The sequence below is a fragment of the Macaca thibetana genome, chromosome 13 (assembly GCF_024542745.1).
Source record: "Macaca thibetana thibetana isolate TM-01 chromosome 13, ASM2454274v1, whole genome shotgun sequence".
Classification (NCBI taxonomy): Eukaryota; Metazoa; Chordata; class Mammalia; order Primates; family Cercopithecidae; genus Macaca; species Macaca thibetana.
Genome location: NC_065590.1, coordinates 18946370 through 18967867, shown reverse-complemented (window position 1 = coordinate 18967867; position 21498 = coordinate 18946370). Strand labels below are relative to the sequence as shown.

Below are 21498 nucleotides of genomic sequence, written 5' to 3'. Positions count from 1 at the left end.
TTATTTTCCAGTTATTCTTTCCTCCATCCTCTCCATTCTGTTATTGAGACTGTTATTGTATTTCCAGTTCTGAAATATTCACTTGGTTGTTTTTCTATTTCTTCTTTGGTAAGGCTTTCTGTGTCTTCGATGAGATTTTCTAAAGGCGTATGCAGGTGCTCCTTTTCTCATGGCTACTTTAGAATCTTTGTCAGACAATTCTAACATTCTGTCCTGTTGGTGTTGGCAGCTGTTGATTGTCTTTTCTTCATTTAGTTTGAAATCTTTCTCGTCCTTGGAATGATGGGTGATTTTAAATTGAAAACTAGACATTTTGGGTCTAGATTTGTTTCAGCAAAAGTTTTAGCATAACTTAGGTGAAGCTTCAGCAACAACCCAGAGTGCTAGTTTTGGATTTTTTTTCTCTTTTCCTTCAATTAAAGGCAAATACTATCCACATTTTTTTTTCCTGTATTTTTTTTCTTTTTTTTTTTTTTTTTTTTTGAGACAGAGTCTTGCTGTGTCACCCAGGCTGGAGAGCAGTGGCACGATCTTGGCTCACTTCAACCTCCGACTCCTAGGTTCAAGCGATTCTTCTGCCTCACCCTCCTGAATAGCTGGGATCACAGGTGCGCGCCACCAAGCCCAGTTAATTTTTGTACTTTTAGTAGAGGTGGGGTTTCACCATGTTGACCAGGTTGGTCTTGATCTCCTGACCTTGTGACCTACCCGTCTTGGCCTCCCAAAGTACTGGGATTACAGGCGTGAGCCACTGAGCCCAGCCCACATATTTTTTTCAAGTTTATTTTTTCATTATGAAAGTGTAGTAGTAAGCATTAGAAATAATTTTAAAAACAAAGTTTACCTTAATCCTGTCATTTTAACACACTGTAAGTAGAGTTTTGAACATTTTTTTCTGTTTTTTACACAAAGGTTTGAAAACACCTATGTATTATTTTTTCTAATAAAATTGTATTGACAGTATATGTAAATTAGATTGCACTGCTTGTGTGTCTCACCACTCAACCATTTGGCCTTTGACACTGGCAAAACGTCAATAGATTTGTTTTTAATTTTAGATGCAGAAATTTAAAAGCCAAAACTTACCCACATTGCAGGATCAACACTGAGTTAGGAACCATTTGGTCACAAATTTCCATGCAGATAGGGGAAACTGCTATAAAACTCAGTCACATGAGATTGGAGAATTGGGTCATAATAAAGGAAATTTTAAGTTGTTACTAAATCTGGGTTAAGCATTCTGATCTGCAACAGTTTGAAATGCTTTCCTTTCATTTGATTCTTTTTTTTTTTTTTTTTTTTTTGAGACGGAGTCTCGCTCTGTCGCCCAGGCTGGAGTGCAGTGGCGCAATCTCGGCTCACTGCAAGCTCCGCCTCCCAGGTTCACGCCATTCTCCTGCCTCAGTCTCCCGAGTAGCTGGGATTACAGGCGCCCGCCACGACGCCCGGCTAAGTTTTTGTAATTTTAGTAGAGACAGGATTTCACCATGTTAGCCAGGATGGTCTTGATCTCCTGAACTCATGATCCGCCTGCCTCAGCCTCCCAAAATGTTGGGATTACAGGCGTGAGCCACCGTGCCTGGCCTCATTTGATTCTTAATAGATATATCAAATACCATTAGATCATATATTATTTTAGGAGTAGTTTCTTGCTAATATTTCTGTTTTGCCCATTTTGTTTTTGTTTTATTCTCCATGAGAATTATCCATGATTCTAACCCAATATTTTACTGTTTTGAAATTGCTAAAAGTTTTTGGAGTCACTGTGACTTTTGTAGTCAGAGTGAGCTGAAGGGAACTGAGGGTCTAGATAATCATTTCATAAGCGAACACAGAAAGATAAGCTGGTTTTCATTGATGGTGGAGCAATCAGCAACCGAGAATGTAGGTAGTCCACCTCTGTTCCCTTGATAGTTCTCTGTGTCAGAAATATAGCATGATCTTATGTTCTTACATGTTTTAGAAAAATGTACAGTCATACTTTTAAATAATTTTTAAGTTGATAAAATTATCACTTTCCAATTTTGCATATTTTCAACTTTAAATTAGCCACAGATTCACTTACTTTTAATACATATATTTGATTTAATATTTAAAATAGTTATTGGCCAGGCGCAGTGGCTCATGATCCTGTAATCCCAGCATTTTGGGAGGCCAAGGTAGGAGGATCACTTGAGCCCAAGAGTTCAAGACCAGCCTCAGCAACTTAGACCCATCTCTACCAAAAAAACCCCAAAAAACCTGGGTGTGGTGGTGAGTGCCTATAGTCCCAGCTTCTTGGGAGGCTGAGGTAGGAGGATTGCTTGAGCCCAGGAGTTTGAGGCTGCAGTGAGCCATGATTGTACCACCGCACTCCAACCTGGACGACAGAGCAAGACTGTGTCTCAAAAAAAAAAAAGAAGATATATTCTGAATGTGAATAAATATACTAAGATTGTACATATTTTTAACAGCACTCGACTATGACATCAACATTGAGGAGACTGGGTGAAGACATTTTTAAAGGAGTGGTAACTAAAGGAATTCAGGATAGTTCACCACAGCATTCTGTGGAGAATAAACCAAAGACAGCTGCTTTCTTTAAGAGCTCCAATTTGCCATTGAGATTTTTATCAACCTTAATTGTTCTCAAAACAGTCACTCAAGGTAAGCTTTGAAGTGTACTTATGGTTAATTTTGAGAAACAGTAGAGAATATCATATATTAAAGCAATTCTTTTATAGTCACATATGTGGTACATTTTCAGAATGAGGTTTTGAGTTGTTTTATAATGGTTACACGTTATAAAAAGCTACTTGTATTTGCTGAATTTCAGAAATTGAAGTCTTTAGTTGAATTGTTGCCTCCTCCCAAGAGGCCTTTGACTGTCTTCGGTCATATTCCCATAACAGCTTTTGCCTACATTTGTTTGTATTTGTCACATCAAATTGAAATTGCTAGTTAGTTTATTATTTTCCACTAGCGAATGGGTTGGCAAACTAGTCCATGGGCAAAATCTGGCCTACCACCTGTGTGTTGTAAATGAAGTTTTCTCCCACAACCATGCTCATGTGTTGTATATTGTCTGTGACTCTTTGCCCTACAGTGACAGAGTTGAGTAGCTGGCAGCAGAGACTGTATGGACCCCAAAACCTATAATATTGTCATCTGGCCCTTTACAGAAAATGTTTTTCAGTGCTTGCACTAGCTTGTAAGTTTCCTGAAGAAAAAACTTGTTTATAATGACCCTGCACCTAGCGTAGTGCTTCATATATAATAGTGAATAAGGAAATGGATGAATTAGAAATCCTTCAGAGTTGGCCCTAATTAATATGTGTTTAATATTTAGCTATAACAGGTTATATTATTAAATGTGGTAATTTTTTGTTAAAGTGAGTTATGCCAGTGTAGTCAGGAAATAAATATATCATCTTTTTGTCTTTCCTGTTTGTTAAATTATATGACTCAGATTGTTGTTTTTATTAATGGGCAATGACAGTAATTTAATTTGACTTCTTTCTTTGAAGTATGGTTTATTTAGTTTCTCCCGATGGTATGGAATCGGTGAAAAAGTAAAACACCATATAACTGCTTTCTTAATTATTTTGCCTCCTTATGGTTATGGTTCTCAAAATTACAATAGAGTAGGTGGTAAGTGTGTGAAAGGTGACTTACGAGAAGCAGGGATTAGCTCAAAATAAAGCTCACCACAGGCCTATCTCCGAATTTAAAAAAAAATACACACACACTTACATACGCACAGGTAAATAGATTCTAAATAAGAATTTTAGCTGACAGACCATAGCCACACATTAAAGCATGTATTCACCAAAGATCAAATAAGATTAGTATCAAGAATTTGAAGCCAATTTAATATAAGGAAAATTATTAATCATTTATCATTTAACTAAAATGTTTGAAATAATATATCAACATACATTAGTATATCATTTAATAACATATAATGTTCATTTCTGATAATATGCTAAAAAGCAAAAATACAATAAGGGATACTTATGTGAAATAGAAGGGAATTAGGTGCTCTCTGTCACCACTTGCGTGCAGCAGTTTTGGACATCTGTTACGAGCTATGAAACAATGAAGTATGAATATTGGGAAGGAGTAGAGAAAACCATTTATTTGTGGAGACTATATTAATCGAGGGCTTTCAAAGAAATATAATGGCGCATAAGAATATGCATAAATAATGCATGAATGAATAGGTTGATGAAGATTATTGCTGAAGTTCAATGTCAGAAATAAAGAACTTTTATTCTTCTTGCCTGTGAAGATGAAGTGTTTTAAGAATAAGATGTCCCACATGGCTTAGTGTATAATACCAGTTAAAATTCTAATATAGTTTGCATAAGTTGCGGAAGTGATAGGGAAATTTATGTGGAAAACTTTGCAACAAATGCGATGATTTAAAACAAGTAAAACAGCAACACTGGGGCAGAGGCTTTAGCCGACTTCAAAAGAATCCTAATACGTAATGATACAAAATGAGTAATAATTTATTTAATCAAAATAGGACAATGGGAATAGGAAGTGCAGAAATGAATCAAAATTGGCACTTCATATTATTTATTGAATTAATGACGTTGCTTCCCTGTGCAAGTCATTTTTTTAAGAACATAGAATCATGTCAAATCATATCATGACACAGATGATAGAATTAGTAGACAAGACTTTACTAGAGTTATTATCACTATATTCCTGTGTTCAAGAAGGTAAAGGAAAATATGAGCCTGGTGAGGGGATACTTGGGAGATACAGGATAAAAAGACATCAATCAGATTTCTAGAGATGAAAAACCCAATGCCTGAAATTTAAAAATACACTGGAGAGAATTAGACATTTCAGACAAAAGACTAGTGAACTGGAATATGTAGCAGTAGAAACTGTCCGAAATGAATCACACAGAGAAAAAAAAAATCTACAAAAGAGAAAACAGAACATCAGTGAGTTTTGAGGCAAACTCATATATTCTAATATTATGTACTTAGAGTCTGTGAAGAGGGGACACAAAAACTATTTCAAGACATAATGACTCCAAATTTTCCAAATATGGTAAAAACTGTAAACATAGAAATCCAAGGAGCATGTCCAACTGAGCTCATGGTCACTCCTATTCCCTTCTCCTTAGCCTCCTCTAGATACCTGTGTGCCACCCCTTTCCTCCACACCCTGGCCACCAGATTTCAGGACTACTGCCTCCTGTGGTGACTCTCCGTGACCTTTTCAGTGACTTCATCACCGCTCCCTAGACCACAGACAGGCCCTGACACGTCTTCCTGGCTTCACTGTCTAGTTTCCCTTCACACTTGTTATGACCGATTCTTTCTCACAAGGTTCTTGCCTAATAGATGCCCTTTGCTGCAGGCTCCTCAGCCTCATAAGCCTCAAAAATGAAAAAGAAAAAAAAAATCTGACACTAAACACTGTGGAACAAGGAAGAGATACAAGAGTTCTCCCTTTCCTTATAGTCTGGCCGCTCCCAGCCTAGGCCCAAGGGTTTCTTATGAGCCCAAACCTGTGGGGTTCCAGTGTTCATCTACTACCTGGGGCCAAGGTACAAGCTGCTGCCATCAAGAAAGAAGCCTGAATGCTGATGAATCTCAGGGAGAAGAGCACTTTCTAACTGCAGGTCTTCTCTCCAGCAGCTGCAGGCGGGTAGGGTGTGCCTGCACACAAGACTTGGGGCTAGGAGGGTTCAACAGGATGCACCGGCCAGTGAATACAGGTGTAAAAGGGGCCTTTGTCCTGGCCAAATCCCAGCACATGCCAGAACTAGGAAGAAATGTCAGAGCCAGATGGTGCTCAGAACCACTGTCGGACGCTGTCATGATACAGCTATTTATCCTTTATCATTAAATATAAATATACTGAAAAAAATTATGGGAGAACTAAAAATTTAAACATAAGAAAAACTCTTAAATCATAAGAGTAGACTTACCTAACTCTAGTAAGACGATGTTTCCTATTTATAAAATAGGAACATCAGTTTCAAATTTGATAAATTTAGTAGAAAATATAAAGTAGGCAAATGTATTGGTAATAGGCAGATGCATTGGATAATACACATTGGTAATAGGTAGATGCATTGAATAATACACATAATATTAGCTGCTTAATCCAGATATGTATAGATCTATAAAGATGATACCTGGTTTTATTGAATAGACTGTTCATATAAGAATCAGCATACATAATACTTGGTAAGTTTTTTTTTTTTTTTGAGACAGAGTCTCGCCCTGTCACCCAGGCTGGAGTGCAATGGCATGATCTTGGCTCACTGCAACCTCCACCTCCCAGGTTCAAGCGATTCTCCTGCCTCAGCCTCCTGAGTAGCTGGGATTATAGGCATGCGCCACCACGCCCGGCTAATTTTTTGTATCTTTAGTAGACACGGGGTTTCACCATGTTGGCCAGGCTGATCTTGAACTCCTGACCTTGTGGTCCACCTGCCTCAGCCTCCCAAAGTGCCGGGATTATAGGCGTGAGCCACTGCGCCCGGCCACTTGGTGAGTTTTGACACCACAGTGCTGTCTAGGGAAAACTCTATAACTGTGTTTTTTCTCTACTCTCACATGACAATAATCATCCACACAGAAGAAGACTTCTGTGACAAAACATTTGGAGGTTTTTCCCCACACACCAAGCAGCAGACACAAAGCTGCTCCAATTCACTTCTGACACGATCCACCTGGAGATAGTGTCAGATCCCACAAGTTGGGTGCTCAGTCTCCAAGGCTGCCTCATGCCACACCAGTTGCAAGTCTGGCCCTCTGGAACTTCTGACCAACTGGCTTCAAATTGGGGTTTCCACAACCCCCTCTTTGGGTTTAATTTGCTGGAATAGCTCATAGAACTCAGGGAAACACTTAACCAGTTTATTATAAAGGATATTGCAAATGATGTGGATGAAGAGAGAGGGCAAGGTATAGGGGAAGGGGTGTGGAGCCTCTGCACCCTCTCTGGGGCACCATGCTCCAGGAACCTCCATGTGTCCAGCCATCTGGAAGCTCTCTGAACCCATTTCTCTTGAGTGTTTTCTTTTTTGTTGTTTGTTTGTTTTTGAGACGGAGTTTTGCTCTTGTTGCCCAGGCTGGAGTGCAATGGCGTAATCTCGGCTCACTGCAACCTCTGCCTCCCAGGTTCAAGCAATTCTGCTGCCTCAGCCTCCTGAGTAGCTGGGCTTACGGGTGCCTGCCACCATGCCCAGCTGATTTTTGTCTTTTTAGTAGAGACAGGGTTCCACCATGTCGGCCAGGCTGGTGTTGAGCTCCTGAACTCAGGTGATCCACCCACCTCGGCATCCCAAAGTGCTGAGATTACAGGCGTGAGCCGCCATGCCCGGCCTTTCTCTTGGGTTTTTATGGAGACTTCCTGACATCACAATTCTGTCCCCCAGGATATAGGGCAGGACTCTCACTGGGGAGGGTCTTAAGACCCACAATCAGAAAATCCAGGAAAGATTAGAGTCCTGGCTTGGGCCAGGTGAAAGGAGGGCAGGAGAAGGTCAGAGACCTTCCCCTGAGGCCTCACACACCCAACATGATAACAAAAGACTAACGAGAGGAAAACTTATGTATATATCATCACACTACAGATGCTAAGCTCTTTATACCTTATCTCTGAATATTGTTATCCTCATATTAGTGATGAGGTTTACAAAAGTAGATAATTGTGCCAAAGCGATACAATCTGCATTTGACAGAGCCTAATTTAGCCTCTATCAATTGCTGAAGCCTACCTTCTGAAGCCTATTTTATGACTACGTAAGAACGTGCACTTCCTGAGATAACCAAAGAAATAACAAACACCTGTATAGCACTTACTATGTTATAGGCCGAGCACTTTATATATATTAACTCATTTAATCCTTACAACAGTTCATGGATGTCAATATTATTGTTGTAATTTTACAAATGAGGAAATTGAGGCATAAAAACGTTTAGCTTGCACACTTAATCAGTATGTTATTATGCTCAATCTCTGAAATAAAATTTAACTGTAAGATGTAACTCTTCTTTATGGAAAGAAAGGAACACTTATACACTGTTGGTGAGAGTGTAAATTAGTTCAGCCATTGTGGAAGACAGTATGGGAATTCCTCAAAGACCTAAAGACGAATGCCATTCAACCCAGCAATCCCATTACTGGGTATATACCCAAAGGAATAGAAATTGTTCTATTATGGGGACACATGCATGCATTACGTTCATTGCAGCACTATTCACAATAGCAAAGTCATGGAATCAACCCAAATGCCCATCGAAGATAACCTGGATAAAGAAAATGTGGTACATATACACTATGGAATACTATGCAGCCATCAAAAAGAATGAGATCATGTCCTTTGCAGGGATGTGGATGGAGCTGGAGGCCATTATCCTTAGCAGACTAATGCAGGAACAGAAAATCAAATAACACATGTTCTCATTTATAAGTGGGAGCTAAATGATGAGAACACATGGATACACAAGAGGGGAACAGCACACACTGGGGCCTATAAAAGGATGGGAGGAGGGGCAGGATCAGGAAAAATAACTAATGGGTACTAGGCTTAATACCTGGGTAATAATCTGTACAACAAACCCCCATGACACAAGTTTACCTATGTAACAAACCTGCACATGTACCCCTGAACTAAAAAATATATATATATAACGTAACCATTACAGAAGTAAAATGATCAAATATAATGTGTCACTGAGAGGATATAGGCACAATTTTGTTTGTATCAAAGTTAATATTTTTGAAGTGCACTTTGCTCACAAACATCACCAAAATACATCATAACTTTTCATGAGATCTATTGCAAGAAATAATTGCAAAGGTAAAAATGTTCAAAGGTGTTAATATGCTGTTTGTAATAATGAGAAAAGATAAATAGCTGGTAGACCCACAATCGGAATAGTGAAGAAAATGAACATCAGCCAAGTTCTTGGACTTTGCTGGCATTGTTTTAGTCATTATACTTGATTGTTTCAAATTTATTCCCTGCAATAACTATGACGTAGGTGGTGATGTCATTTTTATGGAAGAGCAAACAGGGTCAGTCTAATATAATTGACCCAGATTTTCTAGAAATATTGGGCCCTTAACCATAGCATCATGAGCATGGTGCAATATTATATGTCATTAACAATGATAAGTATGGAGATATAGAAATCTATGCATATTTTAATTAATAAAACCTTCAATATATTTGTACCATTGTAATCTAGAAATTGTTAAAAGAAGTTGTAGGAATTTTACTTGATAGAATTATTTGGTTTACTGATAGCTTTCTTCTTCTTCTTTTTTTTTTTTTTTTTTTTTGAGAGATGAGGTCTCACTCTGTCATTCAGGCTGTAATGCAGTGGTGCAATCATAGCTCACCACAACCTTGAACTCCTGGGCTCAAGCAGTCCTCTTGCCTCAGGCTTCCAAGTAACTGGGACTACAGTTGTGCACTACGATGCCCAACTAATTTTTTATTTTTTGTAGAGATGAGCTCTTGCCGTGTTGCCCAAGCTGGTCTCAAACTCCTGGGCTGAAGCTATATTCCCACCTTGGCCCCTCAAAGCAGTGGAGTTACAGGCACGAGCCATCCCCAGCCAACTGTCTTCTATTTGCATATAAAATAATTTGCATATAAAATAATTTTGCATATAAAATGATTTTGCATATAAAATAATTGCATATAAAATATGCAATATATTATATATATAAATATATATATTTAAAATGTGTACATTAGGACTAGGACATTTGTCTGTTCTACTTGGCACTTGGCTCTTAAAGCAGATTTATGTATTTTTAAATTGTGAACTTATACTTTAGGTCTAGAGAAATGTAGGGAATTGTTGCTGTTCTCAGTTAATAGGAAAGTTTGATTTGGTAGGAAGCCAGTATAATGTAGTAGTTCCTTCAACTCTATAGTCAGACAACTAAGGTTTGAATCTTCACTTCACTACTAGCTGTGTGATATTTGGAAGGTCTTTTTTGTTTGTTTTACTATTTCCACTACAATTATTTTTTAATGAGAGAATTGATGTAAAGGTTTAGCAAGTCTGGCATAAAGTCTTAAACTAGCTACTGTTGTTATCAGTAGACATTATCACTTATTATAAAACTTTTAAGAGTTGGTTTTACTCGAGACCAGAATTGAGGTCTGTTAGACTACATTAGTTGTCTGTCTATTCCTGCCTAATTAACTGCCAGACACTTAGTGACTTAGCTCAACCACCATTTTATTCACCAGCTCACAGTTCTTTGGGTTGGTAATTTGGGCTCAGCTCAGCTGGATATTTGGCTGGGCTGGGCTAGGTTCTGCTGTTCTTTGTTGGCCTCTCTCCAGGGGCTGGTTTATAGGTGAAGAGTATCTAGCTGAGCCTCAGGCTCCTAATTCACACAGCATCATTTCTGCTACGTTTTATTGGTTAAGTCACGAGGTTAGCCCAGATTCAAAGGGTGTGCAGTAGAGTTCACCTTTCGATGGGAGTTTCTGCGAAAGACTTTCTAATCATTTTAAAATTTGCCATATAAACAAAATAATGGAAAACCCTATTTCATACTGATTAAGATCAATAGTTTGCAGTTTGACTTTTGTTAGGGAATAAAAAGGTTACATTTGATTGCCAGGACACTGTTAAAAGACTCAATAATACAACATTTATAAAAAATCAACTTTGATATAATTGATAACTAAAATTTTAAAAATACTCTTTTAGAAGTTAAATTGGTCTTTTTAGAAAATCTGAAATACTCAATAAATTAAAATGAAGACAGAATTAAAATGAGGACATAATTTTGATTTATCCCTAAAAGATAAGGTCACTTGTGACAAAGTAACCAAATACAGTTTTTCTAATCCTGAAGGGCAATTTTTTAAAGTTTGCAAACTTAATACCATATAGTAGTCAGCGCATTTTTAAAAACTGTTATAGTATTTAACCTGTTTAACCTTGTCAGATTATATACTAAGAATAATTTGTGTCAAATACAGTAGGTGGCACTGTGATAAAACTTTTGTTCCTCTAAAGAGTTGCGTTCAGGCTTCATCTGTGTATACTCTTCTACCTGTGGTGTTGCTAAAAAAAAAAAAAAAAAAAAGGATGTTTCTAAATAAGGCAAGTCTGAACAGAATGTAGCAACTTTGTTTAACTTAATACTCATTTATTTACAACTTTTTTTTGTTGTTGTTGTTGTTGTTGTTGTTGTTGTTGTTGTTGAGACAGAGTCTTGCTTTGTCGCCCGGGCTGGAGTGCAGTGGCCGGATCTCAGCTCACTGCAAGCTCCGCCTCCCGGGTTCACGCCATTCTCCTGCCTCAGCCTCCTGAGTAGCTGGGACTACAGGTGCCCGCCACCTCGCCCGGCTAGGTTTTTTTGTATTTTTTTTTTAGTAGAGACGGGGTTTCACCGTGTTAGCCAGGATGGTCTCGATCTCCTGACCTTGTGATCCGCCCGTCTCAGCCTCCCAAAGTGCTGGGATTACAGGCTTGAGCCACCGCGCCCGGCCCCTACAACTTTTTTTTTAAACAAAATTAAGTACAGTACTGTTAGTGTTCCTTGAACTAAATTCTACCAGCGGTAAAAATGGAGTTCAGTATAATTGATCCAGAGGCACAGATCTTAATTTCTCAAAATAGTTTCATATGTATTCTCACTTCACATAAGTTACTCTAAACTTCTCATTCTTAATAACCAGGGTTTTAAATTATTTATTATGTAAGCTGAAACAGCAAAAAAGAAATGCAACATGAAGCTACAAAAGAGTACATTTTAATACGGTGATTCTGTTGTACTTTCAGTATTTCATGGTGCTCTTGAGTCTTCTCCTTTAAACAGAAATCTCAGTGTAAAAATTTTTACTTGGATAGCATGAGCAGTTTTTTTATTCCTCTGAATAGCATTTTGAAAGGTGAGTTTTAGAAAACTTGATTATTGTACGTTAAAAGCATAAGGTAAGACTGTTGTAAGCATAGGGACTTGGGTTGTGTAGTGTACTGAAGTGTAATGATGCAACTATCTTACTACTACATTTGCATTGATTCTGGTTAAATTAGTGCTTCCCAGTCCTGGCATTGCAGGTTTCTCAGTCATCTGTGGGACATCTTTAAGAAGGTTTCAGGGATTCTGATTCAGGATTCGTCATAGCGCTGGCCTGGTTAAAATCTTGCTGCCATTTTTAATGGCAGATGTGTCATGAAAAGTGACACACCAGAGCATATTTCATCTTCTTGAAATTATCTTTGGTCTTTTGTTTCAGCTTTACTAGGAGACAGAAATCCTTATTTAAAATTCATTTAGCGTGTTTGTATAAATTACATTTTGAAGTAGGTAAACATTTAGGAAGCAGCAACAAAAAACATAGTCTTAGAAAGCTTTTATAGAGATAGAAATACTAAGTTTTTGGAAGCATTTAGTAGTTATCAAATATGGAAAATAAACATGTGTGATACTAATAAGCATTGTTTTTCTTCCTTAGTATTAAAAAATGCGTGTTGTTATTTTGGTGTTAAAACATGAAAATTCTAAATGAAATTTACCCTGTCATAATGTCTCCTCTCTCCTTCCCCGTTCCAGTTCTGACAAATTGGTTAGAATCTAAATTTAGACTGTGATCTCTTATTTGATTTTTGTTTCTCTTTTAAGTTAAAGTAACGACATTGCTTTTTTACCTTCTGTTTCTGATTGCCACCTAAACTAGCAAAACTGCAGTTGATTGTACATAACTATTTTCCAGCTGATTACCTGGCTCAGGCATTCGATTCTCTTTGTTTGGACTTGAAGACAGAAGAAGGAAAAACCTTGTTTTTGGAGTATCAAGCTGTTCCAGTAATATTAAGTCATCTAAGAATATCCAGTAAAGGACTACTGTCTAATGTTATTGACAGTTTGCTACAGATGACGGTGGAATCTAGTAAGTTTTTAAGTTCTATATGTGTAAAGAAAGCAGGATGATTTTTCTGTCTTCATCTTGTCTGCATGTATAACTCCACATATCAGATACTATTGCTTTTTTTCTTTTGAGACAGAGTCTCGCTTTGTCACCACGTTGGAGTGCAGTGGCACAATCTCAGCTCACTGCAACCTCCAACTCCCTGGTTCAAGCAATTCTCCTGCCTCAGCCTCCTGAGTAGCTGGAATTACAGGCACACGCCACCACGCCCAGCTAATTTTTGTATTTTTAGTAGAAATGGGGTTTCACCATGTTGGCCAGGATGGTCTCTATCTTCTGACCTCGGAATCCGCCAGCCTCGGCCTCCCAAAGTGCCAGGATTACAGGCATGAGCCACCGCGCCCAGACTATTGCATTTTTAAATGCTTAAGAATATTTTTGATGCTATTTAATTGAGTCATTAATAATATCACTAAAAAATTAGGTAAGTTCTCCAGGGACTCCCCAGCTAAACACAAGTAGAACTGAGACTTAAAGCCAGATCTCTGACTCTAGACATAAGGCTTATTCTGCCGAAGCACTGTAACTAGGTTTTCCAGGTTTATTTTCTTCTTCTGTCCCAAAATGTCCTATATTGTCTGATATGTTTTATCAACGTTTTTAGCTATTTGTAACTGTTAAAATATTGGACTTATAGTTGATGACTAGCTACCTAGATTAGTAATTGTGGAGTTTTGTATTTCAGTTTACTAATGTAAGGAGTAGAATGAAAAGTGAAAAGTTAGTGAACTGAGGGATCCAGTATTACTTCAGTGCCTAGATTCCCAACTTGTTTCACAGGGATTTTTCTTTTAATGAGAAAAACAAAAATCATACCAGATGCAAATGTCTGTTCATTAGAAACAAATCTTTCTGAATATGACAGAGATGACATCTTTCTCATTGTCAAAGGAAAACAAAATATAATTTTATGAAATAGTTGACCTGCTTGGGTGAAATGACAATTGTGGTACTGCAAATGCAAATTTGAAAAAATTCTATTAGATGAGATAGTCAACAGTCATTCACATTAGTTTACCATTGTTCAGGTTACTCTCAAATTCAGCCGGGTGCAGTGGCTCATGCCTGTAATCCTAGCACTTTGGGAGGTCAAGGCGGGCAGATCACTGGAGGTCAGGAGTTCAAGGCCAGCCTGGCCAACATGGTGAAATCCTGTCTCTACTAAAAATACAAAAATTAGCCAGGCATGGTGGTGTGCGCCTGTATACAATGCCAGCTACTCAGGACACTGAGGCAGAAGAATCGCTTGAACCCAGGAGGTGGTGGTTGCAGTGAGCCAAGATTGTGCCACAGTACGCCAGCCTGGGTGACAGAGCAAGTCTCTGTCTCAAAAAAAAAAAACAAAAACAAAACAAAAAAAAAACGCTGTGCCCTTGTTCAAATTAATAAGCAGTATCTAATGGTGATCACTACTAAAGCCATATTGTTTTTCAGTGATGAGAAAAATTTGGAAGTTTGGAAATGGGTGAATCTTTGATGATGTCTGTCTGAAGAGCATTTACTTGCTTGAATTTTACTGTAAATTCAGTGCCTGTTGGTCAGCTAGTACAATTTATTAGAGGGATGAAAGATCGATCAAAGTGTAGCAAATACTTCTTTAGCTGTTGGTTTTTCATTTTTCTAGGTTTGAGATTGGAAACCCCTTTTACCATATATTTAATTTTCTCATGCTATTTTTTTTTTTTTTTTTAATTTTAGATTTAGCGGGTACATGTGCAGGTGTGTTACATGGATTTATTGTGTGATGCTAACTGAGGTTTGGGCTTCAGTTGAACTCGTCACTTAGGATAATGGCATCCAGCTGCATCCATGTTGCTGCAAAGAACATTATTTCATTCTTTTTTCATGGTTGCATGGTATTCCATGGTGTATATATACCACATTTTCTTTATCTGATCCACCATTGATGGGCATCTAGGTTGATTACACATCTTTGCTATTTTGAATACAGCTGCTGCAATACGCATGTGAGTGCAGGTATCTTTTTGGTAGAACAATTTCATTTCCTTTGGGTATATACCCAGTAGTAGGATTGCTGAATTGAATGGCAGTTCTATTTGACTTTTTAATAATAGCCGTTCTGACTGGTGTGAGATGGCATCTCACTGTGGTTTTGGTTTGCATTTCTCTGATGATTAGTGATGTTGAGCATTTTTTAATATACTTATTGGCCACTTGTATGTCTTCTTTTGAGAAGTATTTGTTCGTGTCCTTTGCCCACTTTTTAAGGGGGTTGCTTTTTCTTGTTGATTTGTTTGAGCTCCTTGTAGATTCTGGATATTAGTCCTTTGCTGGATGCAGAGTTTGCAAATATTTTCTCCCATTCTGTAGGTTGTCTGTTTACTCTGTTGATAGTTTCTTTTGCTGCACAGAAGCTCTTTATTTTAATTAAGTCCCAATTGTCAATTTTTATTTTTATTGCATTTGCTTTTGAGGACTTTATCTTAAATTTTTCGCCTAGGCCAATGTCCAGAAGAGTATTTCCTAGATTTTCTTCTAGGATTTTTATAATTTGACATCTTTCATTTAAGGCTTTGTTCCATCTTGGGTTAATTTTTGTATATTGTGATTTTCTTTGTTGAAAATCAGTTGGTTGTAGGTATGTGACTTTGTTTCTGGTTTCTCTATTCTGTTCCATTGGTCTATGTGTCTCTTTATATACCAGTACCATGGTGTTCGGTTACTATAGCCTTGTAGTATAGTTTGAAGTCAGATTAACATGATGCTTCCAGCTTTGTTCTTTTTGCTTAAGATTGTTTTGGCTATTTGGGCTCTTTCTTGGTTCCATATGACTCTTCAAATTTTTTTTTCTAATTCTGTGAAGAATTATATTGGTAATTTGATAGGAATTGTGTTGAATCCATAGATTGCTTTAGGCAATATAACCATTTAAATGATCTTAATTCTTCCAGTCCATGAGCATGGAATGTTTTTCCATCTGTTTATGTCATCTGTGATTTCCTTTAGTAGTGTTTTATAGTTCTCCTTGTAGAGATACTTCACCTTCCTGGTTAGGTGTATTCCTAAGCATCTTGTGTGTGTGTGGCTATTGTAAATGGGATTGCACTCTTGATTTGGTTTTCAGCTTGAATGTTATTGGTGTATAGAAATGCTTCTGATTTTTTTTCTTAAATATGTTGTTTTGATGTAAGCTACTGATTTTGTACATTGAATTTGTACCTTCAAACTTCACTGAAGTCATGTTTCAGGTCTGGGAGTCTTTTGGCAGGATCTTTAGGGTTTTCTAGATATAGAATCCTGTTGTCAGTGAACAGAGATAACTTGTCTTCCTCTTTGGATGCCTTTTCTTTCTTTCTCTTGGCTGATTGCTCTTGCTAGGACTTTAGTATTTTGTTGTAGGAGTCGTGAAAGTGGACATACCTGTTCTGCTCCAAATTTTAGGGGAAACTCTTTTAACTTTTCCCCATTAAATATGATATTGACTGTAGTTTAGTCATAGATGACTCTTATTGTTTCGATGCCTAGTTTGTTGAGGGTTTTCTTTTTATCCTAAAGAGATCTTGGATTTTATCTAACTTTTTTTTGTTTGTTTGTTTGTTTGTTTTTTTTGAGACGGAGTCTTGCTCTGTCGCCCAGGCTGGAGCGCAGTGACCAGATCTCGGCTCACTGCAAGCTCCGCCTCCCGGGTTCCCGCCATTCTCCTGCCTCAGCCTCCCGAGTAGCTGGGACTACAGGCGCCCGCCACCTCGCCCGGCTAGTTTTTTGTATTTTTTTTTGTAGAGACGGGGTTTCACCGTGTTAGCCAGGATGGTCTCTATCTCCTGACCTCGTGATCCACCCGTCTTGGCCTCCCAAAGTGCTGGGATTACAGGCTTGAGCCACCGCGCCCGGCCCTAACGTTTTTTCTGCATCTATTGATAAGATCATATGGTTTTTATTTTTAATTCTCTTTTTACATTTACTGATTTACGTATATTGAATCATCCTTGCATCTGAGGAATAAAGTCCACTTGATCGTGGTGGATTACCTATTTGATGTGCTACTAAGTTCTGTTTGCCAGTATTTTGTTGAAGATTTTTGATTCTGTGTTGATCAGGGATATTGGCCTATAGTTTTCTACTTGTGTTGTGTCTTTGCCAGATTTTGGCATCAGGATGATACTGGGTTTTGGAGTGAGTTAGGGAGGAGTCCCTCCTCCTCGATATATTGGAAATAGTTTCAGTAGAATTGGTATCAGCTCTTACTTTGTTCATCTGGTGGAATTTGGCTGTGAATCCATCGGGTCCAGGACCTTTTTTTTTTTTTTTGGTTGGTGAGGTAAGGGTTTTATTACTGATTCAATTTTGGAGCTCGATACTGGTCTGTTCAGGGTTTCAATTTCTTCCTGATTCTATCTTGGGAGGTTGTATATTTCTGGGTAATTATCCATTTCCTCTAGATTTTCTAGTTTATGTGCATAGAGATGTTCATAGTAGTCTCCGAGGATTTTTTTTAAAATTTATTTCTGTGGGATTAGTTGTAATGTCACCTTTGTCATTTCTGGTTGTGCTTATTTGGATCGTCTCTCTTTTTTTCTTTGTTAATCTAGCTAGTGGTTTATTGATCTCGTTTATCCTTTCAAAAAACCACGTTTTCATTTTGTCGATCCTTGTATAGTTCTTTTAGTCTCAACTTCATTTACTTCTGCTCTGTTTTTATTATTTCTTCAGCTAGCTTTGGATTTAATTTGTTCTTTTTTTTCTAGTTCCTGTAGGTGTGACATTAGGTTGTTAATTTGAGATTTTTCTTTTTTATGTAGACATTTAGCACTATAAACTTTCTTCCTTTTTTTTTTTTTTTTTTTTTTTTTTTTTTTTTTTTTTTTTGAGACAGAGTCTTGCTCTGTCAGCCAGGCTGGAGTGCAGTCGCACGATCTCGGCTCACTGCATTCTCCCCCTCCTGGGTTCAAGCTATTCTTCTGCCTCAGCCTCCTGAGTAGCTGGGACTACAGGCGCAAACTGCCACACCCAGCTAATTTTCAGATTTTTAGTAGAGTTGGGGTTTCACCATATTGGCCAGGCTGGTCTCAAACTCTTGACCTCCAGTGATCTGCCCACCTCAGCCTCCCAAAGTGCTGGGATTACAGGCGTGAGCCACCGCGCCTGGCCTAAACTTTCTTCTTCACACTGTTTTTACTGCATCCTAAAGGTTTTAATATGTTATATCTTGATTTTCATTGTTTCACAGAATTTTTTTTATTTCTGCCTTAATTTTGTTGTTTACCCAAAAGTCATCTGGGAGTAAGTTCTTTAGTTTTCATGTGTTTGCGTGTTTTTGAGAGTTCCTCTTTGTATTGATTTCTATTTTTATTCCACTGTGGCCCAAGAGGATTCTTGGTATGATTTCAGTTTTGTTTGTTTGTTTGTTTGTTTTTGATTTGTTGAGACTTTACTGAGCATGTGGTCAATCATAGAATACGTTTCACATGCAGATGAGAAGAATATATATTCTGTGGTTGTGGGAATGACCCATGCCACTTAAAAAAAGGAAAAAGTTGCTGCAAAAGAAATCTCGATGGAATTTATTTGCAAATGGGTTATCTTATCTTACTAAATGGCATTGCTGACCAGCCTTGTGAGGTGCCATGTTTCAAAGCATTGTGTTTACAGTGCTCTAGGGAGTGCAGAGCTTCCTCAGGAGTCTTCACAGGCTGGGAGGTGGTGTCAGTGGGCCTTACTCCAAGTGCCTGTGACTGGTTCCCATTGCATATGATGGGGGATTTTGGATTTTCAGATTAGGGATGCTCAACCTGTATAATGTGGTAATTACAGTTAATAACAGGTATATTACATACTTGAAAATTGCTAACAGAGTACATTTTAAATGTTACCACCACAACAAAGCAAATATGTGAGGTAATGGATATGTTATTTAGCCTGATTTAGCCATTCCACAATGTCTACATACTACATGATATTGAAATATATTGTACATGGTAAAGATATATAATTTTCATTTAATTAAAAAACCAACAGATATCCCAGAAAAATATATCTTTGCTATCAAAGATACATAACTATTTTGTATCTTTTTTTCTACAGACGGTTTTTTTGATGTTGGCCACCTTTTCTTTTTTTTACATGGTTAGATACTAGTGCATATACAGTTGCATATTTGCAAGTAGGCTATGTTTATCTGTTTAAAATGCAAGAAAATCCTAGGAAATATTACAAGGACATACTTGAGTTGTTCTGTTTAAATTCTTTGTGTCAATTTGGGTAAAAAATAATAAAGATAACAAAGAATCAACAAAAACTTTGTACCATACTCCAGGCATTAAAGTTGTTCTGCAAATCTAGAACTTACTTCTGAACATATCCATATTGTTTAGTTGCAATATTAGGTTGTTAATTTGAGATCTTTCTGTCTGATGCAGGTACTATTTTTCATTGACAAGTTTTTCTTGATTTGAACAACATAACTTCTTCCCTTTTTGCTATTTTAAATTTATTCAATCATTCTATTATGTTTTTTTATTATTTAGGAGATTAAAGGAAGGATAATTTCAATGAAATTATAGATGCAATGTTTCTAACAAAGCACCAACCTAATCAATCCTACATACATATAATCTGTTTCCTCAGTTACAAGCTTTTACATGGAAAAATTCCCTTTAGGAAATACAATGGGAAGGTTTATTTTTAATAACTGAATAATATACAACTGTAGCAAAGGCTGTGCTGTACTTTAGATGTGTAGTGTTTTCAAGAAACATTAGAGAAGCCAGTGTAGCTGAAGCAGAGGTAGTGAGGGCAGAGAAGTAGAAGAATCAGAAAACAAGCTGGGTTGCTCATTGGGAAGAGCTTTGTTGGGCATCATCAAGACTTGGGGATTTTTAGGTAGTAAAACTCCTAGATCTTTTTCTTTCTATTCTGGTTTGTTGACTTTAATTAAGTGAGGAGCTTTTTAATATATTTCCACATAACCTTTGTTTTTAATTATTGCTTAATATTTCATTATGTTTACTATCGTTTACTATTTATTAAGGCAATTGAGTTTTATGAAATTGGATAAGAAAATTGATTCATTGGCATTCTTTCCCAGCACAAAAGAGCTTTGAAGTTGTTCTTGGTCAGCCACTTCAGGGATACGTGGCACAGGGACCTAATGAACTAACACTTCCTTCTGTAACTTCTGAAGTCTACTTAAGAGTCAATTAATGAGTGCTTGTAGCCATATATTTGCTACTGGCCTCTGAATGCTGCCATATTTACAGCTCTATTAAAAGTTACATAATCACTTTAATGATAGTTTGCATCCCCTTGTTTGACACTGTTAACAGAATCTGTTTCTAAGATAAAAGGCTGGTCTTTCTCATGTGTAACACTAGGTAACAGACGATGCATTACGCTAGTGTGTAACACTAGTGAGCCCTTTTTGGTCAACTTTTAAGTTTGTGTTCTATAGCATATTTTGAAGAAACCCATTCTAATATTTTGTGGAAAAAAAACAAAACATTGCATATGATGGAGGATAAAATCTAACCCACCAATTAGTGTAGTAGAAAAAGCTAAGAAAGCGAATAATTAAATATCTGGATGATGAACACACTATTTTTATTTATTTATTTTTTTAAAATTAAAGTTCTCCAGCTATTTAACTTAGGGAATTATTTTTAACAAAATTGTGTTTATTGTTTAAAAGGTAACACATTCAAGGTCAGGTGTGGTGGCCTATGCCTGTAATCCCAGCACTTTGGGAGGCTTAGGAGGGAGGACTGCTTGATCCCAGGAGTTTGAGACCAGCCTGGGCAGCATAGTAAGGCCCATCTCTACAAAAAAATTTAAAAATTGGCCAGACACGGTGGCTCATGCCTCTAATCCCGGCACTTTGGGAGACCAAGGCGGGCAGATCATGAGGTCAGGAGATTGAGACCAGCCTGGCTAACATGGTGAAGCCCCATCTCTACTAAAAATACAAAAAGTTAGCCAGGCGTGGTGACACATACCTGTAGTCCCAGCTACTCGGGAGGCTGAGGCAGGAGAATCACTTGCACCCAGGAGGCAGAGGTTGCAGTGAGCTGAGAATGTGCTACTGCACTCCAGCCTGGGCAACAGAGCGAGACTCCGTCTAAAAAAAAAAAAAAAATTAGCTTGGCATAATGGTGTGCACTTGCAGTCCCAGCTACTTGAGAGGCTTTGGTGGGAGAATCGCTTGAGCCCTAGAGTTCAAGGTTGTACTGAGCTATTAATATGCCACTGCACACCAGCCTGGGCAAGAGTGAGGCCCTGTTTTAAGAAAATAAATAAATAGTAACACATTCGCCTATCTCATAATTTCAAAAGTGCAAAAGTGAGAAGTCTGCTTTCAGTTACTGTTTCCCTCCCTGGAGGGAACAACTGCAGACACATACAAACACACACACACACACACACACACACACACAAATACATACTCATTTTTACTTTTTACTTTTTATCACAGGAATGCTACTTTTATATATTATATATAATATATAATATTTGTTATTGTCAGCTTTATATCTTAAAGATCTTCTTATATAAATGCATAATTTCTTCAATTAAAATTCATTCATTTAAGCAGACCACCATTGATGGATATTTTG

The 21498-nt window shown here is 37.6% G+C and overlaps 1 protein-coding gene across 6 annotated transcripts in view; it reads left to right on the top strand.

Annotated features, from left to right (window-relative positions):
- Positions 1–21498, top strand: part of CCDC138 (coiled-coil domain containing 138) — a 129976-nt gene that overhangs the window by 56031 nt on the left and 52447 nt on the right. For all 6 annotated transcript variants that reach the window (XM_050753030.1, XM_050753029.1, XM_050753032.1 and 3 more), the window contains 2 exons: positions 2454–2646; positions 12716–12892. In XM_050753030.1, coding sequence (XP_050608987.1) covers positions 2454–2646; positions 12716–12892 — 370 coding nt within the window. The remainder of the gene's footprint in view (positions 1–2453; positions 2647–12715; positions 12893–21498) is intronic.